The following is an 18850-nucleotide window of genomic DNA, read 5'->3' as shown; positions in this document are numbered from 1 at the left end:
ACCCAGAGTCCATGTTAAGCACAATGATTATCCACTGGAGCTAATTACCTGTTCATTTAATAGCAACATATTACAAATACTACTATCTTCACCCCAGTGAAACTAATGGCAATACTCCTGATCTCATCGTGGCTGAGATTTTATCTGATATGTGTAAAAGTCCTCCCTACTTTATGTGGGGTTGCTTTATGAGACAGTAATTCCTCAGGGCAGGATCTCCTTAGTGTTCAGGCAGTGCCTGGTGTCTGTGGGCATTAGTAAGACACTTTGTAGATGACACAGAAGTATTTAAAGCCAATATAAACAGAGTCACGGAGAATCCCCAAAGTGCCTGGAAATCCTGCTGTGGCATGAAACTGGCACAGCTGGATTCAGCACATTTGTTCCTCTCATCCTCTGTACAGATGAGGACCAGGACTTCAGGGAGGTACCACCTTGCCCCTACTTCTAGTGGTTTCAGAGTCCCCAGCATCGCTGGGGCTGTTCCACATTATTTGCAACAGACAGGATTGATGTTTTTCCCCACAGAAGTAATTACGCACATAATTCCCTTTAAATATCAAGGTTCCTAAAGCCAGGCATTGTATTTACTTACAGGAATCCTTAGGACTCTGGGATCACATTGTTGATCACTGCTTGACCTTTCTCAAGATTGGTTTCATGAACTTTAAAAAGAGAATTTGTTTGTGTAATCACCTCCTGAGGAAGTCTGCTCCAATATTTGTTTGTTGTTAATCTCAAGGGACTGTTTAGTTAATACGGTACTGGCCAAAAGAGTTATTTCTCTGTCTTGTGTTTTTCTTTTGAAAAAGAGGTTTGAAAGCCTAATCTGGGAGGTTAATATATACGTATACTTAAAAGAGGCTCAGTTGTTTCTTACTTACACTCTTTTGTACTTTAAATATGGTTTCATATTGGTTTTAAGAAAAAGCATGTGTTCATTGCTAAAAACACTTATTAAAAAAACATTGACGCATTTCTTTGCTGCACAAACTCCCCTCCAGCACATATGTGAGTAGTAATGATATTAAAAGCCAAACAGGTATTTGCAGCTGTTGAATCATAGTCCAGCAACTTCTGGAGAGCTATCCTTGCTCTTGTTTCAGCTGTGAGATGATAGGCGGGTAGAGACTTTGCAAGTTTCCCATATCTTACACTGGCTTTTACGCTTGCTTGTAAAACTGGGAGTGCACGCTTCTTTTCCCTTCCTCTTTCTTTTCCCATGTGTTCGAGGCCTAAAGGTAGCTTCTTGGAGCCCATCTGTCTAATCCTGACTCTTCCATGCCTGAAGGAAGGTTTTGAAGCCCATCTGTCCAATTCTACCACACCCTAAAGAAATCCTGACACAAAATAGATAATGAGACAGTTTAGTAAACAGATTTAATAGATGTGGACATCAGCATTCAGCATTGCCTGAGCAGGAGCTAAGGTTGACATCATGTGAGCCAAATCCCCAGGTCCTCCCTGTTGTGTAACTTCTCCATGCCCTGTTTTCAGCATAGAAATCTTTGGTCATATGCTGTTGCTTCTAATTCAGCAGCCTGGGCCAGAGACTTTCTGATAGAGCCTAAGTATTTTGTTCACTTAAACTGCTAGAGAACAACGATAAGTTCTAGAAACAAGTCTTACTTGGACTTTGCTGTCTTTCGGTGCACTTGGCATCTTATCAGCAGGGAAAACACAAAGATGGTTAAAACAAGACTATAAGTCTATAGGAACCAAGTGATGGTGAGGAATATATAACAAAGGGAAAAAAATCAGTGTAAAATTGGAGTTTATGAAATATAAACAAGATCCTAATTAATTTTATGGAAACAATAACTTTCAGGGAAACTGGGATCAGAAAATACAGTGATAGTTGGGAGATCAGAATTCTTGGGACACCTTTGATCCTGCAGGGTCTGTCATTACTTTCCTCTTCAATGTATGATCACACTGCACTGTGAAACAATCAACAGAATCACTGGGAGATATGAGATGATTAAAGATCCGTAAAGGGTTGCAAGAACTCTCTCAGAGCCCTTGGACAACCCATAAGTAAAATGTGTGGGTCTATCCCCACAATAATTTCTTTGAGTGCTCCTGCCTCTTCAGTGTTGTTGGAGCCAGGGAGACTTTCCGATTACTTTTTCTCTAGTAGTCCTAGCTCCTGGATAAGAAGCTTCTTGGTTTCACTTAAACTTTCAAGTCTCTTCTTTGATGGTGATATTTGCAATAACATTTTAGAAACACCATTTATTTCTACCTCCTTTTGTTGCCATGCTGTAAAAAAAAAAAAGCTATTTTCCCAGCTTATAGAAAGAGAGCTTGATGTTCAGAGAGATTAAGTGATTTGCTAAATGTCATTAGCACACCTGTGTCAGAATAAGAAAAGAAATGTTGAGCTCAATATCTCAGAGGTTTTTTTTTGGTTCTCGGCTAGGATGGTTCCATTTATTTTAACCCATAAGTCAGCATTAAAACACAGATGATATGTGCAGAAAAAGCCCTATTCCACTGCTGCACAAAGCCCTCAGCTCCTGATAAGGCTGCAAAAAATGCTGAAGTTCGTTTTGCACAAATTGATCCGTTGGACTCATCCTGAACTCCACTGTACTCAGCTGCTCTTTGTTGGTAGGTTATTTTTGCTTTTTATAGTAGAATTCACCAAGTAATTATCCAGATAGGATTTCTCTTTTTAGTCTCAACTTGTCACATTCTTTTTTTGCATATCTCGTGATGGCTGCTTGTCAGTCATGTCACTCATTTGAGGAAAGAAGCCTAAGGTCATCATTAGCTCATGGCTTGATTGTCTGGAGATGAAACCCTGGACATTTCTTATGACTCTTATCTTGCTTGTGGTAAGAGCTCTAATACATTCACTCTCCTTCTTCTCAGTACTATTAAGAACCCCCATATTGACTTCCCAAAGGGTAAATCACTGTACTTCATGAAATAGCCATGTGTTAGTGATGATTAATGCTCAGCCTTATAATTACAATTAGGGCACAAGTGAGTTTCACGAATCAACTATCTTTTCCAGTTTCACCAGAACCTCGATTGTGTGGCTCCCATCTTCTCTAGCTGTAAGCTGAGTTCCATCTTGCAGTCATATTGCATCCCTGCACAGCTATTCAACTTGTATGAAGATGGAGTACTGTTGATGTACTGAGAGCAATTTTTCATCCCTGATCACAGAAAAAGTGGTTTGAAAAGTTCATTGCACCTTCTGCATTCCCTTCAATTAATCTCTCAGCCTCTGTCTGTTTGGTTTTTACCCTTTCCAAGCCACTCGGTTTCTTTTAACTGGTCGTACCATCTAGGGAAGAGATTCGGTTCACACGTTTAATACATCTGAATTTAGGTGTAACGTGGACATCAGCATGTGAGCTGGCTGTTTCAGTAGAAATATAGCCAATAAAGTCAGTGGAGCCACTGCAGTCAGTAGGACCGGCCAATACAGGTACCTAGAGCAAATTACAGTCTACACTGTATTGTCTGATCTTTGTTAGCTCAGACAGCCAGAGGACATGGAAACATCTGCATTATGAAACCTAAATGTAGCTATATGAATCTCGCTGGAAACATGGTTCAGTTGCCTAACTATAAGGATTTTGTATCACTTTGGGCACCCTCAGGTGTCCCACCTGGCCTTCCACTTCTGCTGAAAAAGCCACTGTTCTGTCATTGATCACTGTCTTGTATCTGCCAACCTCACATAGTGGATTTGGAGGGCACTAGGACTCTCAGATGGCATTAGGCATCTATATTTAGGCAGCTGAATCCCATCCTACATGTCTCACTTCTTATTCCTTGGACATTCATCTCTCACTTCTGGCTGCTGGTTCCTACTCCACAGCTGTTTGTCTCTCATGTCTTCTGTTTATTTGGCAGCACCCCCTGCAAGAGGCAATCCATGTGATGTCTCCCTGTTCACAGGCTGCTTTTCAAGGCTTCTTTGCAGAGTGCAGTCTGAACACCTGAAGGAACACATAGGAAAGGAGAACCAACACTAGGTGACTATCCAGCTGTGTCTTGACCACGAATAAGGACTCTTCAGCCTTTCTGGTGACAATATACCACAGTTTTCAAAATAGCTAGGTAGCTAGAGTCCAAGAAGTTTCGGATTCAGGAAACACAGAGTTGATACTGGAGATGGTAACAGCAAGATACTTAGCAAAGTGTATTTGCCAATGGAAGGGAGGGGATCTTATCTCAGAGAATTCCTTGCTCTTATATACAACAGCTGTTGCAGCGACTTGCGCTGTAAAGAAAGGAAAGGCTAGAAGGGAGGAAACACCCACTGTTCTAGGAAAGAATCGAATGGGTTTTGCTATGGAAAAAGAAAAAAACACAACAAAATACTGTCAGGAAGAACATCTGGAATAAAACAGAAACATGAAAACAATGGAAAATGCTTTTGAAACTCAACAGCAAACTAGATCCAGGCTGCAGTCCAGAATAAGTGAAAATCTGGGTAGAAAAAACGCACCTCTCTCTCTGTTCTCCCTTTTAATTTTTTTTCCTATTTTCACATAGTAGGGTGTTATCCTCTCCAGAGGTTAGACCTGAAGAAAGATTATGAATCAGCTGCAACCATTGTGCTAACAGATCTGTGTTGTAATCCAGGCAGCTGGACCTCACACTTCTTCAAGAAAGTATGTAATCAGTGGTGACTTTATTAGCAGCATAAATTGTTTCTTATACATAGGATTATCATATATGGCTTTTTTTTTTTTGCACTGTGTAGTGCATGCATTGTGGTGCCAGCACTCCCTGGAAGAACATTAGCTTTAGATACCTCTTGCAGAAGGTCACACACCTGCAGTGAGGCCATTTGATGTGACGTCTCTCATCAGACAGACAGCGAAGGCACAAACTGACTGTGCAGTGACCGCACAGAAAGCCCAGCTTGTAGGAAGTTGCATGGCTGCTGCGTACACACCAGCAGGTTGACATGTGTCTGCACTGAAGAAATACCTGAGATATCCAGAGCGGACAAAACACTGCTCAGGAGCACTGCTCAGGCTGGCAGATATGTGTCGTATCTGGACAGATGAGCAAACCCTTCAAATTCCAGATAAACTTTCCAGTTGGAAGAACATAGGTTTGAGGAAGCCCTGCCTAATTTCTGCGTACACTCTCTTTAGTCCCTCTTGACCTCTTCTGCACATCTCACCAGACACTTCTGCCAGCCTCTGGTTCTAATTACCTTTTTTCTGGTTCTCTGCCAGCAGTACCTTATTATCTCACTTTATGATTAACCAGACTGCTCATCAAATTGGTAAGCCTTCAGTCGTAGCAGGAGTATGAAGCGGGATCCATTTCTGCATGTCTCATGCAGGATGGGGTAATTCAACAGTTTGCTGTGATCTTATGTGGGATTTGTTCACCACAATAAAGTGGGGCAAGTAGTCTGAAGTTTACACATCCAAAGTTCAGAGACAGACACTTAAAGCCCAGATCCTTCATATATGTGTTGTAGAGATTATGATTCCAGTATTTATGGCAACTTGGTAGTTTACAAAACTACTTATTATAAGAGCTGTGATTTCATATGCCAGTTGCTTCATAAGGTGCTGAAACTTATCCAGCCCTGGTGACTTGTGTGCATTAACTATTTTGAATTTTCCTATGAGTAAGTGGAGGTAGCTGCCGTTTCCATACCATTATTTTCATGAGCCATTCTGTAGGGCTGTATTTAGACTAAGCCGAAGTGCATATCTCAGACCTTACTTAGCTTTTCCCTTTGTTTTCCTTTGTTCCCCATCCATTCACAGGGACAGCACTACATTTTCAAGTCCTGTCATCTTACATTTTGAACATTCTTCACTTTCTTTCCTGATTCTTCACTTCCAAATTCCTGTTGACTTTGCTGGCCCATGTCTTTAATATTTTTTTCCCCATTTGTGTCAGCTTATCTGCTTGCTTTCAGTACCTTCACACTACTTTGGGTCATTGATAAAATGTTTCATACCACAGGGTTTGCAAGACCAGACCTGTCTGAGTCAATGCCCCCATTCTAGTCAGTCAGCCTGTAAATTAATGTGTGCCATGTTCATGTTGTACCAGTGTAGTTTGTTAATCAGAAAGTTTTGTGATACTAAGTCAAGTGCCTTGGAGAAGCCAATTATATTATATCAAAGCTATTATCTTTACCAACTAAACCTGTAGTCTCATTAGAAGATGATAACAAGGAAGTTTCACAGGACCTTTTTTCTATAAAACCAGGTTGATTGGCATTAATTATATCATCCACCTTTAATGATTTATTAATTGTGTTCAGAGTTGGACATTCCATTTTTATTTACTTTTCCCCTAAAATCAGTGTCAAGTTGACAGGCCTGTAATTACCTGGGGCTCTTACTTTTATCTTTGTTTGAAATATTGGCACAATATTAGCTTTCTTCAAGTGCTCTGAGACGTCGTGAGTGATCCCAAACTTACTGAAAAGTCCGCCTTAATAGTCCAACGAGTTTCTGGGCCAACTCTTCTGTAGCACTTGCATTCAAGTTATTGAAATCCATTGATTTAAACCATGGAACTATAAATGGAAATAAGCAAGTATTAAGATTATTTTTGTTCTAAATATACTTAAAACAAGTCTAATTTTTCTACTCCTAGGTATCTCCTGTGCTCTTTTGTGACATATACCATTTACAGTTTCCAGCCACTGAAGCATTTCTGTGAATATTATCTTCCCATTTTTTATATTTATTTAAGGATTTAATATGGTGATGAGCTATTACAAATAGTTTTATTACAAATTCTTTGTTTCTCATTCTGATTAGATTTTTGGTTTATGTGTTTGTTTGTTCTTTAACAAGGGTAACATTCTCTAACCTATTGTCATGATTTTCAGGATTAAAAATCACAAATTTTAGCTAACTGTAGATGTAATTCTTTTAAAGGAGCGATAACTTCCAGTTCAAGCCTTTAGAATTCACATTTCCAAGCATTTGTCTGTGATTGTTAAGCTGGAAGCTTACTTAAAAATGGTTTTGAAATTGAGCTGAGAATTGGATATATCACATATCTCTCTTAACCGACTTAACTAGAAGAAATAGTAAATGCTTTGTAACCAGGAGTAAAATAGTAACACCAATAATAACACCAACAGTAAATCATAATGAAAATTAATAATAATCCCCCCCTTTAAGTGATCATGATTAGGAAATGGTAATTGTGAATAACATTGTAAGATCAATATAAAGGTCTCCAAACATTTTTGTTGAGTCTTTCTTTGGTCTTCAGTGTAGCTAATAACTTTATCCCAGGGGTAAGGTTGACCTGAGGATTGGGAAAGGTATGTTCAGGCTGAGTATTTTAAATCACAACTTGCTGTGAGGGTGAAGCAGGAAAACAATCACTCTGCATACAAAAAGAGACACAAATGTCTACGTAACTCTTCTGCTGCCCTAGGTGGATATTTGTTTAACCTAGTGCATCAGTGGTGAAAGCCCTTATCACTAGTTCTGCTTTGTGAAAGTGGTATTTGATTACAGCCCGATTCCTGGTTTACTTCTGTTCAAACTGCAGTTATGGAAGTTTAAACAGGAAAGTCAAAGATGGTTTGGATGGACGACGGACACTGTGAGATTGAATTCCCTCCGTGTTCCCAGAGAAGATACGAGCTCACTGGTGTGAGATATATTAGATGGGGAGCATGCAAGTCTTGTACTGTTTGTCTTTTACCCATTTAAAAGCTGTACAGAGAATTTAAATATCCACAGATGTCAGTCAGACACTGGTAGGGAACAATGAATTTATTTATTGATTTCACTTAATTAAAAAATGCTCTTAAAGAGGAATGTTTCTTTAGGATATGAGATCGGCTCTCTTTTCCAAACTAGTAATTTTTAAATATTAAAAGAACATGACAGGCCAGCTAATTTTGTACAGATATGTATATATTTTTTATTTCTACATCTGCTGCAGTTTTCTGTTGCATAATTGATTTAATCTCTAATTTTAAAGGAACGCTGAACTCTTTTACTGGACTCCGCATACATTTCTCCAGGGCAAAAACTGTCCTACTTTTTCCTCCTTAGTCTGTTTAGTGCTGGGCCATTTTCTTCTGAAACTGTAAACTACCCTTGGTGAAATAAATGAAGTCACAGTTGGAATACAGTTTACTGTACAGACATATCACCACAAGATAAGAGCACCATCACACACACCAAAACTTTTTGGGCATTTTTTTTTTCCCTACTTTTTTCCCTCAGTCCTTCCATTGGTCTGAAAGACCATTTTACCCAACCTGGCTGCAAAACTCATGATTACCTGGGAACTGATGAAATTCTAAAGGAGCAGAAAGGCAAAAATGGACTGAGGAAGGAAATGGTAGTTCAGCCATTTAGACCTTAAAATTTGGATTCACGCACCCCAGTTCCCCCTCAGTTTCAGCATTACAAAAGCCATTGATACCTCTGTGATGGGTTGTTGCTGTTTTGTCTTTATTGCAGGTTCTTTTCAACATCCCCTAGAAAGGGATTTAAAGCTGCTGGTCCTTCTTCGGGCATCCGAAGGGATTTACTGTGATCGTCTGGAGGGAATAAATGCCCCCCCAGGGAGTATTGGTATGAAACATGAGTTCACCTTTTCATAGGAAACCAATCTTAAGCAATAGTTAAATCTACCCTGTTGAGCCTGTTACTATGTCATGTAAGAAAATAATGTAACAAAGGTACACACATTTTTTGGGTTAAAACTTTTAACGTTCAACAGGTCCTGGATTTTCTGTGGAGATTTTGTTTAGACAAAATTTGGCAGAAGCAAGCAACTAGGTGCCAAATCCTGGGGTCTATATATGGGAAACTGGAGAGGACTTAAGAGTACTTACACATATGTACAAGGTTTGTGTTGGGTTTAGATTTGAGATTTGTAAAAGGTAGTTGTCAAAGTTGAAGATATTAAAACTAAGATGACCTTGTTGAGTGGAGAGAAACGCACATTGCCAGAGGGTATTTGATGTCAGTTATCTTTGGTCTCTCTTAGGATGAAACAAATTGTCCTCAAGTTTCCAGGATAGGATGCTGAGCTTAAACTCATATCACTATTTTTAAATGCCTGACCTAAGTGAGATGAATTACATCCAAGAGCTACTGGATGGATACACGCATTTAAATATTTCCAAGCATTTGGACCCATAGAAAGATTAACAAAAGAAGGTTTATCTTAATTTTTACAAGGCCTCATATAATTATTGTTAAAGAAATACATTAACTTTTGTGTTTTCCATATTTTAAAATATGTTTTAAACAATACTTGAGTAGTGCAAGACTTTGTTCATTGCTGAACTTTTGTAAAGACAGTAGAAATTTGAACTGCTATTAAGAAAAAGTTGAAGTATAACAAGAGCTAGAAATTTGACTTCCTGTAATTTTAGGGGCTAGAAACAAAGATAGATGCGTTGCAGCCATTTAGCACACTATCATGGATCAGATAAGACTTCACAACTGTTCATGCTATCCTCTTAAACCACAGCAAATGCAAGATCATGGAAGTTATTTTGAATGTCTGCCTTGGTGGGATAATCAGGGTTGCATTACCAATGCTTGCAGCAGGCTTCTTTTGGACTAAGGTGACACAGTATGTCATAGAAAAAGTTGTCCATGGAGGAGATTAGCCCAAGCAGTAAAATGGGTTTACTAAATACCTGAAGCATAAGTCCTCTGAAGCAATGTGTCACTATTAGACATGCAGAACAAATGTCGAACTGACTCAGGTTTCAGATCAGGTCAGAAAATTGAAACAAAACATTTCAGTGCAGGAAATCGGAAATTTTTTCATGCTTCACATGTATTCTTGGAACATGTCATCTATATGAAAGGTTTCTATATCTTGGCTTTTTGTCCTGGTTTCGGATCCTTTTTCCAGAAAAAAATAGTGAATTTTTTACAGATCAGAAATATAAATAATAGCTGAGTAATTTTCTGTATCTTTCATTCCTGTAGTTTTTACTTAATTTGTTTACTTAGGTAGATTTTTTTTTTTTTAAGGTAGATACATTTGTCTGCAATTCCAGTTTGAGTTAATGAGACTTCTATGGTACAATCCCCTTTCTTGCCTTTGCATGTGATGGTCATTTTACTTTATTATGATTTATTTCTAGTTCCCTTTTTATTTCAAGTGGAGGCTATGTGTTGTTCTTACACTTTTCATAAAATATAAAAACATGCTTTAATAAATATAAAGATTTCCATGTATTAATTATTGGTTCAGTTCTCAAGTCTCTCTTTCCCCTAACCTTTGAACTCCTGCTTCTGTTTTTTTCCAGGGGTTTATGGAGAGGTGCAAATTTATAGCGCTTATCCTAAGACATCTTGGACACATCTGGGAACTAACATTGCTCCTGGCAATGAAAGGTGGTGTTTTGCCCAAATATGCCTCCATATACTAAGTTTTGGCTTCCATTCCAATGACTTGTATTAATGTTCCTATGAGTTGTATTATTCTTTTCCTTTGTGATAGGCTCTGTTTAAACTATGTCTAGGTAGGAAAAGAACAACTATGTTACATCTTGCAAGAAAATTATACTATTTTTAGATTAATTTTAATTCTAAAGAGGAATGAAGCTGAGATTTGCTTCTTTCCTCTGTCCTTCCTTCTTTGCTTGCTTCTGCCCTTCCATCCTTCTTCCTTCCTTCCTTTCCTTCCTCTATCTCTCCCTCTGCCTTTCTCTTTCTTTATAGAAGGAAGAGATGTACTTGAAAGTGGCTGATATCTTGGTGATTAGGATGTTCATTTTGGTTTAAGAGACCTACTTTAAAATCTCATCTCTGTATTAAGCAAAACTGGGATATGAACCATGTTCTTCAACATCTTAGATCAGTCCTTTACCAAGTGGTTTCTGGAGTGAACATCTTAATTTCTCCTATTAGAGTCAATCTTTTTTGTATATGTAATTAATGTCAATTGGTTTAAAGGGTATAAAGCTACCTGCATAGCCTGAAGAGTAAGGTGTCTGTCTGGGATGTGAGCCTTCCAAGGTACAGACGCATTTTCACTTAACCTTGGCAAAAATAGCTTTGAAATGCTCTCTTCTCTTTCCCCTGATGCTACCCATCCATAAGCTTTTACAGCCCCAGCAGCAGACTCATCTTCATCATCACTTACTTGTGAATTCAGTCTGAAGGCTTAGTCAAAACCTAAGGCAGGTTAAGTGGAATTGCCACAAATGCCTGTTAAATGAATAGGTGTCTACAGCCTGAAGTTCAAATCTTTCCTCTGAACCAGAGAACACATCTGCATATAAGGATCTCCCATTTATGTGCACTGACCTTAGTTGGGGTGGAGTGGGCACCTACCTAGCTCTCTCTGGAGCTCTCATTCTTGATTCTGTCACACAAAATTTTTATTGCCTTTGCTGTAATTCTTCCAAGTGCTTCATTTTAAACTGAAATATGTGTATTCGAAAAAAAATATAATTCTATCAGTCAAGCCTAACAAAAACTCATTGGTAGAGTTCCCATCTGGATAGAGGGAAGGAATTATTTGGAAACTCATTGCAAAGATGGGCAATGGAAGCACAAAGACCTCACAAGTAGGATTTGTCTGTTGTTAGCTCTCACACAGTTGAGTCTCTAGTGTAGATTAATTGTTTAGGATTGCTGTGTAGTCAGTGAAGAGACCAGATACTTCCAGATGCTGATTCAAACCATGCAATATTAGAATCACCCTCTGGAAATTCTTTTCTTTCCCTGATTAGGATGGGAGCTCAGAGTAAGCAGATTCTTGACTGAAGCATGCCAGTTGAATACTTGGATGAAATGGATTCAGGCTAGTATTGGTCTGCTGCCCAGATGTTTTAGATGAAATATCATGAGGTGCTAAGATACAAGTTTTTGGAATTCATTCATGCACCCTAAATAAGGCACAAAGAGTTGTTTCCACTGTTAAAAGAAAGAAAAAGAAAAAAAAAAAAAAAGCTATTTATCATGAAAAGTCTCCTAATAGCCAACCAAGAGTTAATGTGGTTAGATACAGGAAATAGGCAAGTCAGTGCTAGAATATGAAAGCTGAAGCAAGTGCCTTTTTTACTGACTGAGAGAAGCTGCTCTATATATTTTTCAACATGAATCAGCACATGAGTCAGGGTAGGACTTAGGCTTTCAAAAAGAAGGGAAAAAAAAGAAAGTACTTACAGTAAAAACCTACACTAGTATTTCAATAGATTAGTATCTTAGATGGTGTCTCTTACCATATTTTCTTTTGTTTACTGATTCCTCTTATTAGACTTCTTTGAAATGCAAGAGTCAAAAGAGTTACGATTGGGTCTACAAGATGTAAATTATTATTGGAGTGTATGCCTGGGGCTGGACTTAAGATTCAACTTCTAGTATGGGTTGCAGGTGAACTGTCAAAAATTCCAAATAAACGCCACAGTTATTCTTACTCTGTGTGGTTTTGCTTCCTCTTTTCCAATGTGTTTATCCTTGAACAATACATAGTTCTCAGTTGCATTAACACTTTCCTGCCATTTCAGACGATATACGGTGCTTCCTCTAAGCAAAAAAAGAAATCAAAGTTTTGGTAGACATCTCTACTGAATGTTCACAGGTGCTGAAAACTGGAAGTACTCATCTTGAGCCTACTCATCTTTGAAAAAAACTGTGAGAAGAGACACTAGGAAAATTTGGCAACAGAGCTCACTAGTTACATCGCTTTAGGACTTTCCTTTCTCTCTGCACCTCTGTCACTCTTGACTGCATGACGAGGCATACTCTGAATTCATTCAGTGGTCTGTTTTCTCAACAGTTACCTGAGGTGTACAGAACATCACCTGGCCAGCACCAGTCACCCTGTAATAGGACAAGGTGTTTATCAAATATATATAAACGCTGGTCATTATCCATTTTGCTTTCACTAAATGCTTTTATTTTCTCCATGTGAAGCTAAAAAACCCCAGAGCTACAAATATAACTAATAAATATAATAAAGAAGGATCTTCAGTTCAAGATTAAAACAGTGTCTGTGTAATGTATAGAAAGGTACCTAAGCTCCCATTAGAATCAGCAGAGTTCTAGCTGCTGGAGCCTAGAGGGCAATTCAACTACCAAGGGCAGGATTGAGGAACCTAAACATAGGTTTTGGGCTGATCTGAGGTGCCTTGGGGCTCATAGGAAATGCCTTTGAGTCCCTTCCATGGCTTCCACCTATGTCTCCAGGAGCGCTCCGTGACCAAGTTCTATCATATCTACCAGCTGATGTCTTAGATATCCTGGAACATCTCAGATAGCAAGAGGTGTTCTTGTTTAGGGAACCAAATCCTGCTCTATGTACCCAATTCAGAGAGCTTATTGCCTTCTACTCACTACTGACTGTACCGATCAACTATAGAGGAAGCTTAAATGCCAAGTGCACGCACACACACACACAACCCTACACATGGACACCTACATTTTGTTGTCTTAAGTCCAAAGCTGACTTTCAGCTCTGTAGGATATTCCTGGCACCAAAAATAGTCTGACATGTCTTTGGTAACTTACTTGAGCCCTGCAACTCTGTACTGGAACTGTATACCTTGTTAATCAATGGTGTGAAATAGACATTTCAGGATTAATTTCCTCCCACATATTTTAGACATCTGTTTTTGCAGAAAGCCCTAAAGGGGCTTTTCCTAGAGCATAGCCTGTGGATTCTTTCTGAGATCTGCCTAGGCAAAACTGTTGTTCATTTTTTAGGAAACCTGTGAGCATAACTTTCATAAATGTAATGACATTAACTTAATATCTTGCATTACAGGATTTTTGTGGAGGACGAAGTAGACTGGAATCATGGCGGAGACATTGTGATCAGCTCTTCCTCCTATGAAGCCCACGAAGCTGAAGTAGTTAGACTTAAAGAAGTCAATGGTTATAGCATAAGAATTCATGAACGCCTTCTGCATAGGCATATTGGTAAGGAATCTGTTTCCATTTGAGAGACTTTTCTTCTGAAGTATTGACTTTCCATTTCATATCTCACAAAGATCAATTCTACTTTATTGAGGTATCTTCATTTCTTTCTCCGTATGCTTTTTTCTTGCTGTTTTGATACTGAGAATGTGATGTTAAAAACTGTACAGAATAGTTGATTCTAACACGAATTTCTGGGAGTAGAATTAATTCAGTGCTGAATGCTTTTGGAAAACTTCCTGATGTTCCATATTTTAAATACAACTGGTTAACAGAGAGAGAAAATAACTGAAGTTTTAAAGGGGGGCGGGGGAAGCAGATTTTTTTAGGCCATTTGCACAATTTCTGTGGTGTGTCAAAACCTGAAAAACTAAAAGATACCCTTTTTTTTTTCCCCCCCAAATTTCAAAATCATTAGATTCATGGAGTTTCAAATGCAAAAAATTATCAATTCCATGGCATGAAACTAAAGTATTTGTAATCTAATATGTAAATAAACATAAAATCTGTATAGAGCTCTATTTCCTGTGTAGATTACATACTATCTGTATCTAAGTGGAAAAAGAGATGCACTGTTGATAATTTATTTAATTTTATTTCAGCCTATAAAGTAAATTTATTATCATCTATTTAACAAAAATAAAAGAATTTTATTAGCAGGTCAGATTCTGAAGATCCAAAACCAGGATTTTTCCTGTGCATAGCAATATCTTTTTAATTTAGTCTTTACTCAAGCTGGTAGGCACAGAAGTTAGTATGATGGATAAAAAGGTTCAGAAATCTTGTGTGTTTTAAATGGCTATACCTGTGCTAGTAAACAAAGCTTCACTTGGAACTAAGCCCTGTTCTGCAATTATCTGTAGTGTTAATTGATAGTAGCCTCCATGGCACAGTTCTGTACGGTAATTGTATTTTAAAAAAAAAAAAACAAAACAGTTCAAAGGATAGCACATCTAGACCCCATTTCCAGTAGTTTATGCATGGCCTTTCTGCTTTTTCAAGGGAAAGAAGAAACCTGCCCATCAGTCTTGGGGCCAGAGAATGGTTCTTAACTTATTTTCTTAGCTAAAGTAGATATAACAAGTGTATCCTGAGATGAAATGATCACATACACATTGACTACTGCAGCAGCTGTTAGATATAGCTGAAAAAAATGAACTGATGGGAGAATTAAGAGCTATGTAAATACCGGGATTCACCTGGGCCAAAGTAGGTATCTACACTGAATGTTCACACATGAGCTAGTCAGTCTCAGCTCCCTTGATAATCAGAGCAGAAAACCACATACTGCTCACTTGTATTTCATCTCCCCCTAAAGCAGATGTATAAAATAGATAACAAATTGCACTTAAGAATTGAGTGCTTTTGCTCTCCTTGTACATAAAAATCGTTTGGATAACTAAATCATATATGTAGATATCTAAAGTCACCTGAGATTAATTCCAAGCTAGACATCTGCATGAACTCTCTCATAAGTCTCATTTAGAAAGACTTTGTTTAGAAAACACACACAACCAAGACACTATAGCAAATTGGTTTTTAGCATCATCATTGGTGTGATCTTAACGAGAATTCATGGAGATCAACTCTGCAGTGTACTGAAGAATAACTCCAGCACATACAGCTTGGAAAAAAATGAAGTGTTAATCTGTTCATTGATTTGGCATCTGCACACCGCAGGGAAAAGGTTTAGCACCTTCTTTTTCTAAAAATGAAAAATGCTGGTAAAATATAAGTGCATGGTGAATATTTGATGGGCAGGTGGCCTTTCTGGTTTTGTGTTGATGCATGTAGATTGTGCTGGAGGAAAAAAAACACCTGAATGTCAGTGCAGATTCTGCAGAGCAGCTGTGCATAAGCTGTCAGGCTTTATGTCCCTCAAAACACTGGTTTATAGGTATGATAGACACTTATCACATTTTCTTTCTTGAAACTCCCCAGGGCATTCCCATGACACAGAAGATGGTAGACGCATCCCTTTGGCTGCAGAGGTTGGGCTCCTAACACGGAACATACAGATCAAGTCTGATGTGGCTTGCGCTGGGAGGATGCTGGTGGGACGTTTTACAGACTCCAGTGGGACAGAGTTTGAAGGTAGTTGAGTTTCACCTGTCTTCATTGACCACACCAGTTCTGCCCAAGAAAGTACAGTCTAACAACAGACGTATCCATTTGCATGTGCTATGCAATTCCGAGCAAACTGACTGTGTGACACGTATGAGACCTGAGTACTAATAATATTTCAAAAATAGTGGAATATGTTTTAGGAGGCGCTGTTCTGTGGTTAGTTGAGTTCTACTATAACTTTATATGTGTTTATGAACAAATAACCATTACTGGCAAGACACTGACAAAGATTGCCTGCTATTACATGCCTGAGTGCTGTTTAAATGGTTGTCATCCTCACCAGTTCTTAGGTAATTTTGTAAGCTTTTATTTCTCTATAATTATCTCATTGCAGGTGTCCTTCAACTCTTAAATATTGAATTTTTGAACTTTGGGCCTCCTCAGCTTTCTGCCATTGAATTCAGGAATATATCCCAAAGGTCCTCGGTGGTGTCATCCAGCCTTAATGGTAGTTGCGGAGTTGGCATTAAAGCAGTCATGAGCAACTGGATCTTGTTGCATGATAACACAGTGTACAACACAGTTGGACCTGGCATTGATTTGGAAGGGCAAAATCATTCTCTCATCAGGAACCTTGTTATTCTGAGCAGGCAACCAGAAGGCTTATTAAACTGGGTTGCTGGCATCAAGGTGAACCTTGCCATTGGTGTCTCCCTCCGTGGCAATGCTGTGGCAGGATCTGAGCGAATTGGCTTCCATATCAGGGGCCAAGAGTGTTTGCTAGATGGAGATTATTGCAGTGAAAACGTGGCCCATTCAAGTCTCCACGGTATTCACCTCTACCGGGGAGATGGATTTCAGACCTGCACTAGAATCACAGGTTTTCTATCCTATAAAAATTACGACTATGGTGTCATGTTCCACCTTGGAAGCAGCGTCATCGTGGACAATGTGGTGCTGGTAGACAACACTGTGGGCCTGATGCCAGTAGTGTACTGTCTCTATGCCAAGCAATGCCACATGGGGAAAAGATTCATAGAACTTAGAAACTCCGTCATTGTCGCAACAAGCTCAACTTTTGACTGCATCAGAGACAGGATCAAGCCTCGCTCAGCTGATCTAACAGCCAAGGATCGACCACCATACTACCCCCTAAGAGGCCGTGTTGGGATTTTATGGCCTACGTTTACCACGGTTCCCAGCCAAAGGCCAGATAACCCATGGCACAAAACTGGGCATTGTCCAAAAGTCCTGGGACTCATGAAGCTGAAAGGTTGGTCTTCCACGTCCACTGGCCAGACTGTTCTGTCACTGTTTTTCTCAGCTAATTACATTTTTCCAGTTGAAGTTGCAGCCTTTCACACCCACAAATGGATGTCGTAGGGAAATCTGAGCCTCAGTGGATTTAATAACAGAATTCTTCTTCAGTTTGATACAGTTCAATAAAAAAAAATATTATTTGGCATTTTTCACTTCCTGAATCTGCTGCAGTATAATTATGTTATGTGCTAATATATATATTTTACCTCAAACATGCCTGCCTTCTGTGCTATCTATTTTTCCACTCGATTCACCTCTCTGATCTACAGTTACCTCTAGCTAAATAAAGATACCAAGCTGGAGAAGTCAATAGCACACTTTGTATAGAATTTGCGTAGAACATAATGACTACAGCTGCACAGAAATAGCTACGGCTTTTATTGTTATAAGGGATTGCACAAGAGGGATAAAAGTCAGTTATATATCCTGCGTCTTTGGTTCAAATGAATTTTACAGTCCCCAGAGTAATATTTGCATATAGCAGAACCTAGATAGCTGGTTGCTGTGGTGGGATCGAAATACCTCACAGTTTTTCATGTCTTTATCCCTCACTGCTACCTACTTTTGTAAGAAAATACTTTATCCTCTTTTTACTGAAGAATAATGGAAACAGAGAAAAACAAATAGACTTGCACAGGGTCTCACAGAAAACTTGTGGCAAAACATGGGGTTTGTAGCTGCACAAGAGTTCCGTGCCAGAGCCAAGCACATGTCACGTGCTCATCTTATACTAACATCTGGCACGTGGATAAACCATCCAAGGCAGGTTGTCACCAAACTGGTTCTTACTGATTCAGATGAAAATTTATTAATCACTCTTGCTTTTGTTTCTTTCTCACTTAGTATTTCCTTTGATTTAATTTCCTGTGGGCATGACTTGGTTTGTGTCAACTTAAGATATAACTTGGCTATGGAATATTCTAAAGCCAACTGAATATCTATGATCAATGTAATTAGTCTGATTTAAAAATAATTTGTACATATAGATAGATATAGATATACACATGTGGAAGCAACTTAACCTGAAAAATGTCATAGAACAGAGTGTGTCTCTTTCTGGTTCTGGCACTCCTCTAACCACTTTTCCTCGCTTGATCTTCTCTTAATCCCTGGCAGAAGTCACCTTTACTGGTTTTACAAAGAGCTGCTACAGTGAAGACAAGAATGTCTGCATCATGTCAAATGCTGACCATTTAGGCATCATGCCTCTTATCACAGCGGAGACATCAAGGATGTTACATGTCAATGAGAATGACAAGTTCTACTTTCATCCAACAAGGTAATATGCTTCATTTTGAAGTATCTTTTTCAATGATTTGTGCAAAAAAGCACCTACAGTTCTAGGACTCTCCTCACCTCTGTTTGTATCAGCTGTCTTATTGTATTGTCTTACAAAGAGTTTAACCAATTAGATTAGATAATCTGTCTAGCTGCAGAGCAGTCCCATTCTTTGTCTCTGTCTCTGCTCTTGTACTGCTTCTGTCTGGCAAAAATGAACAAGCTCAGACATCAAACATGCACAGGAAAACTCAAATCCAAAAATAAAGAAGAAACACCACCCCCCCCCCCCCCCCACCCCTTTTGGG

At 38.8% G+C, this 18850-nt stretch overlaps 1 protein-coding gene across 1 annotated transcript in view; it reads left to right on the top strand.

Annotated features, from left to right (window-relative positions):
* Positions 1–18850, top strand: part of PKHD1 (polycystic kidney and hepatic disease 1 (autosomal recessive)) — a 259529-nt gene that overhangs the window by 166939 nt on the left and 73740 nt on the right. Inside the window, exons 53-58 of the mRNA XM_010583200.1 lie at positions 8445–8558; positions 10259–10346; positions 13726–13880; positions 15819–15971; positions 16339–17217; positions 18381–18543. Coding sequence (XP_010581502.1) covers positions 8445–8558; positions 10259–10346; positions 13726–13880; positions 15819–15971; positions 16339–17217; positions 18381–18543 — 1552 coding nt within the window. The remainder of the gene's footprint in view (positions 1–8444; positions 8559–10258; positions 10347–13725; positions 13881–15818; positions 15972–16338; positions 17218–18380; positions 18544–18850) is intronic.

Source organism: Haliaeetus leucocephalus, unplaced genomic scaffold, assembly GCF_000737465.1.
Source record: "Haliaeetus leucocephalus isolate CR32 unplaced genomic scaffold, Haliaeetus_leucocephalus-4.0 Scaffold871, whole genome shotgun sequence".
Classification (NCBI taxonomy): Eukaryota; Metazoa; Chordata; class Aves; order Accipitriformes; family Accipitridae; genus Haliaeetus; species Haliaeetus leucocephalus.
This window is presented reverse-complemented; position numbering and strand designations above follow the sequence as displayed.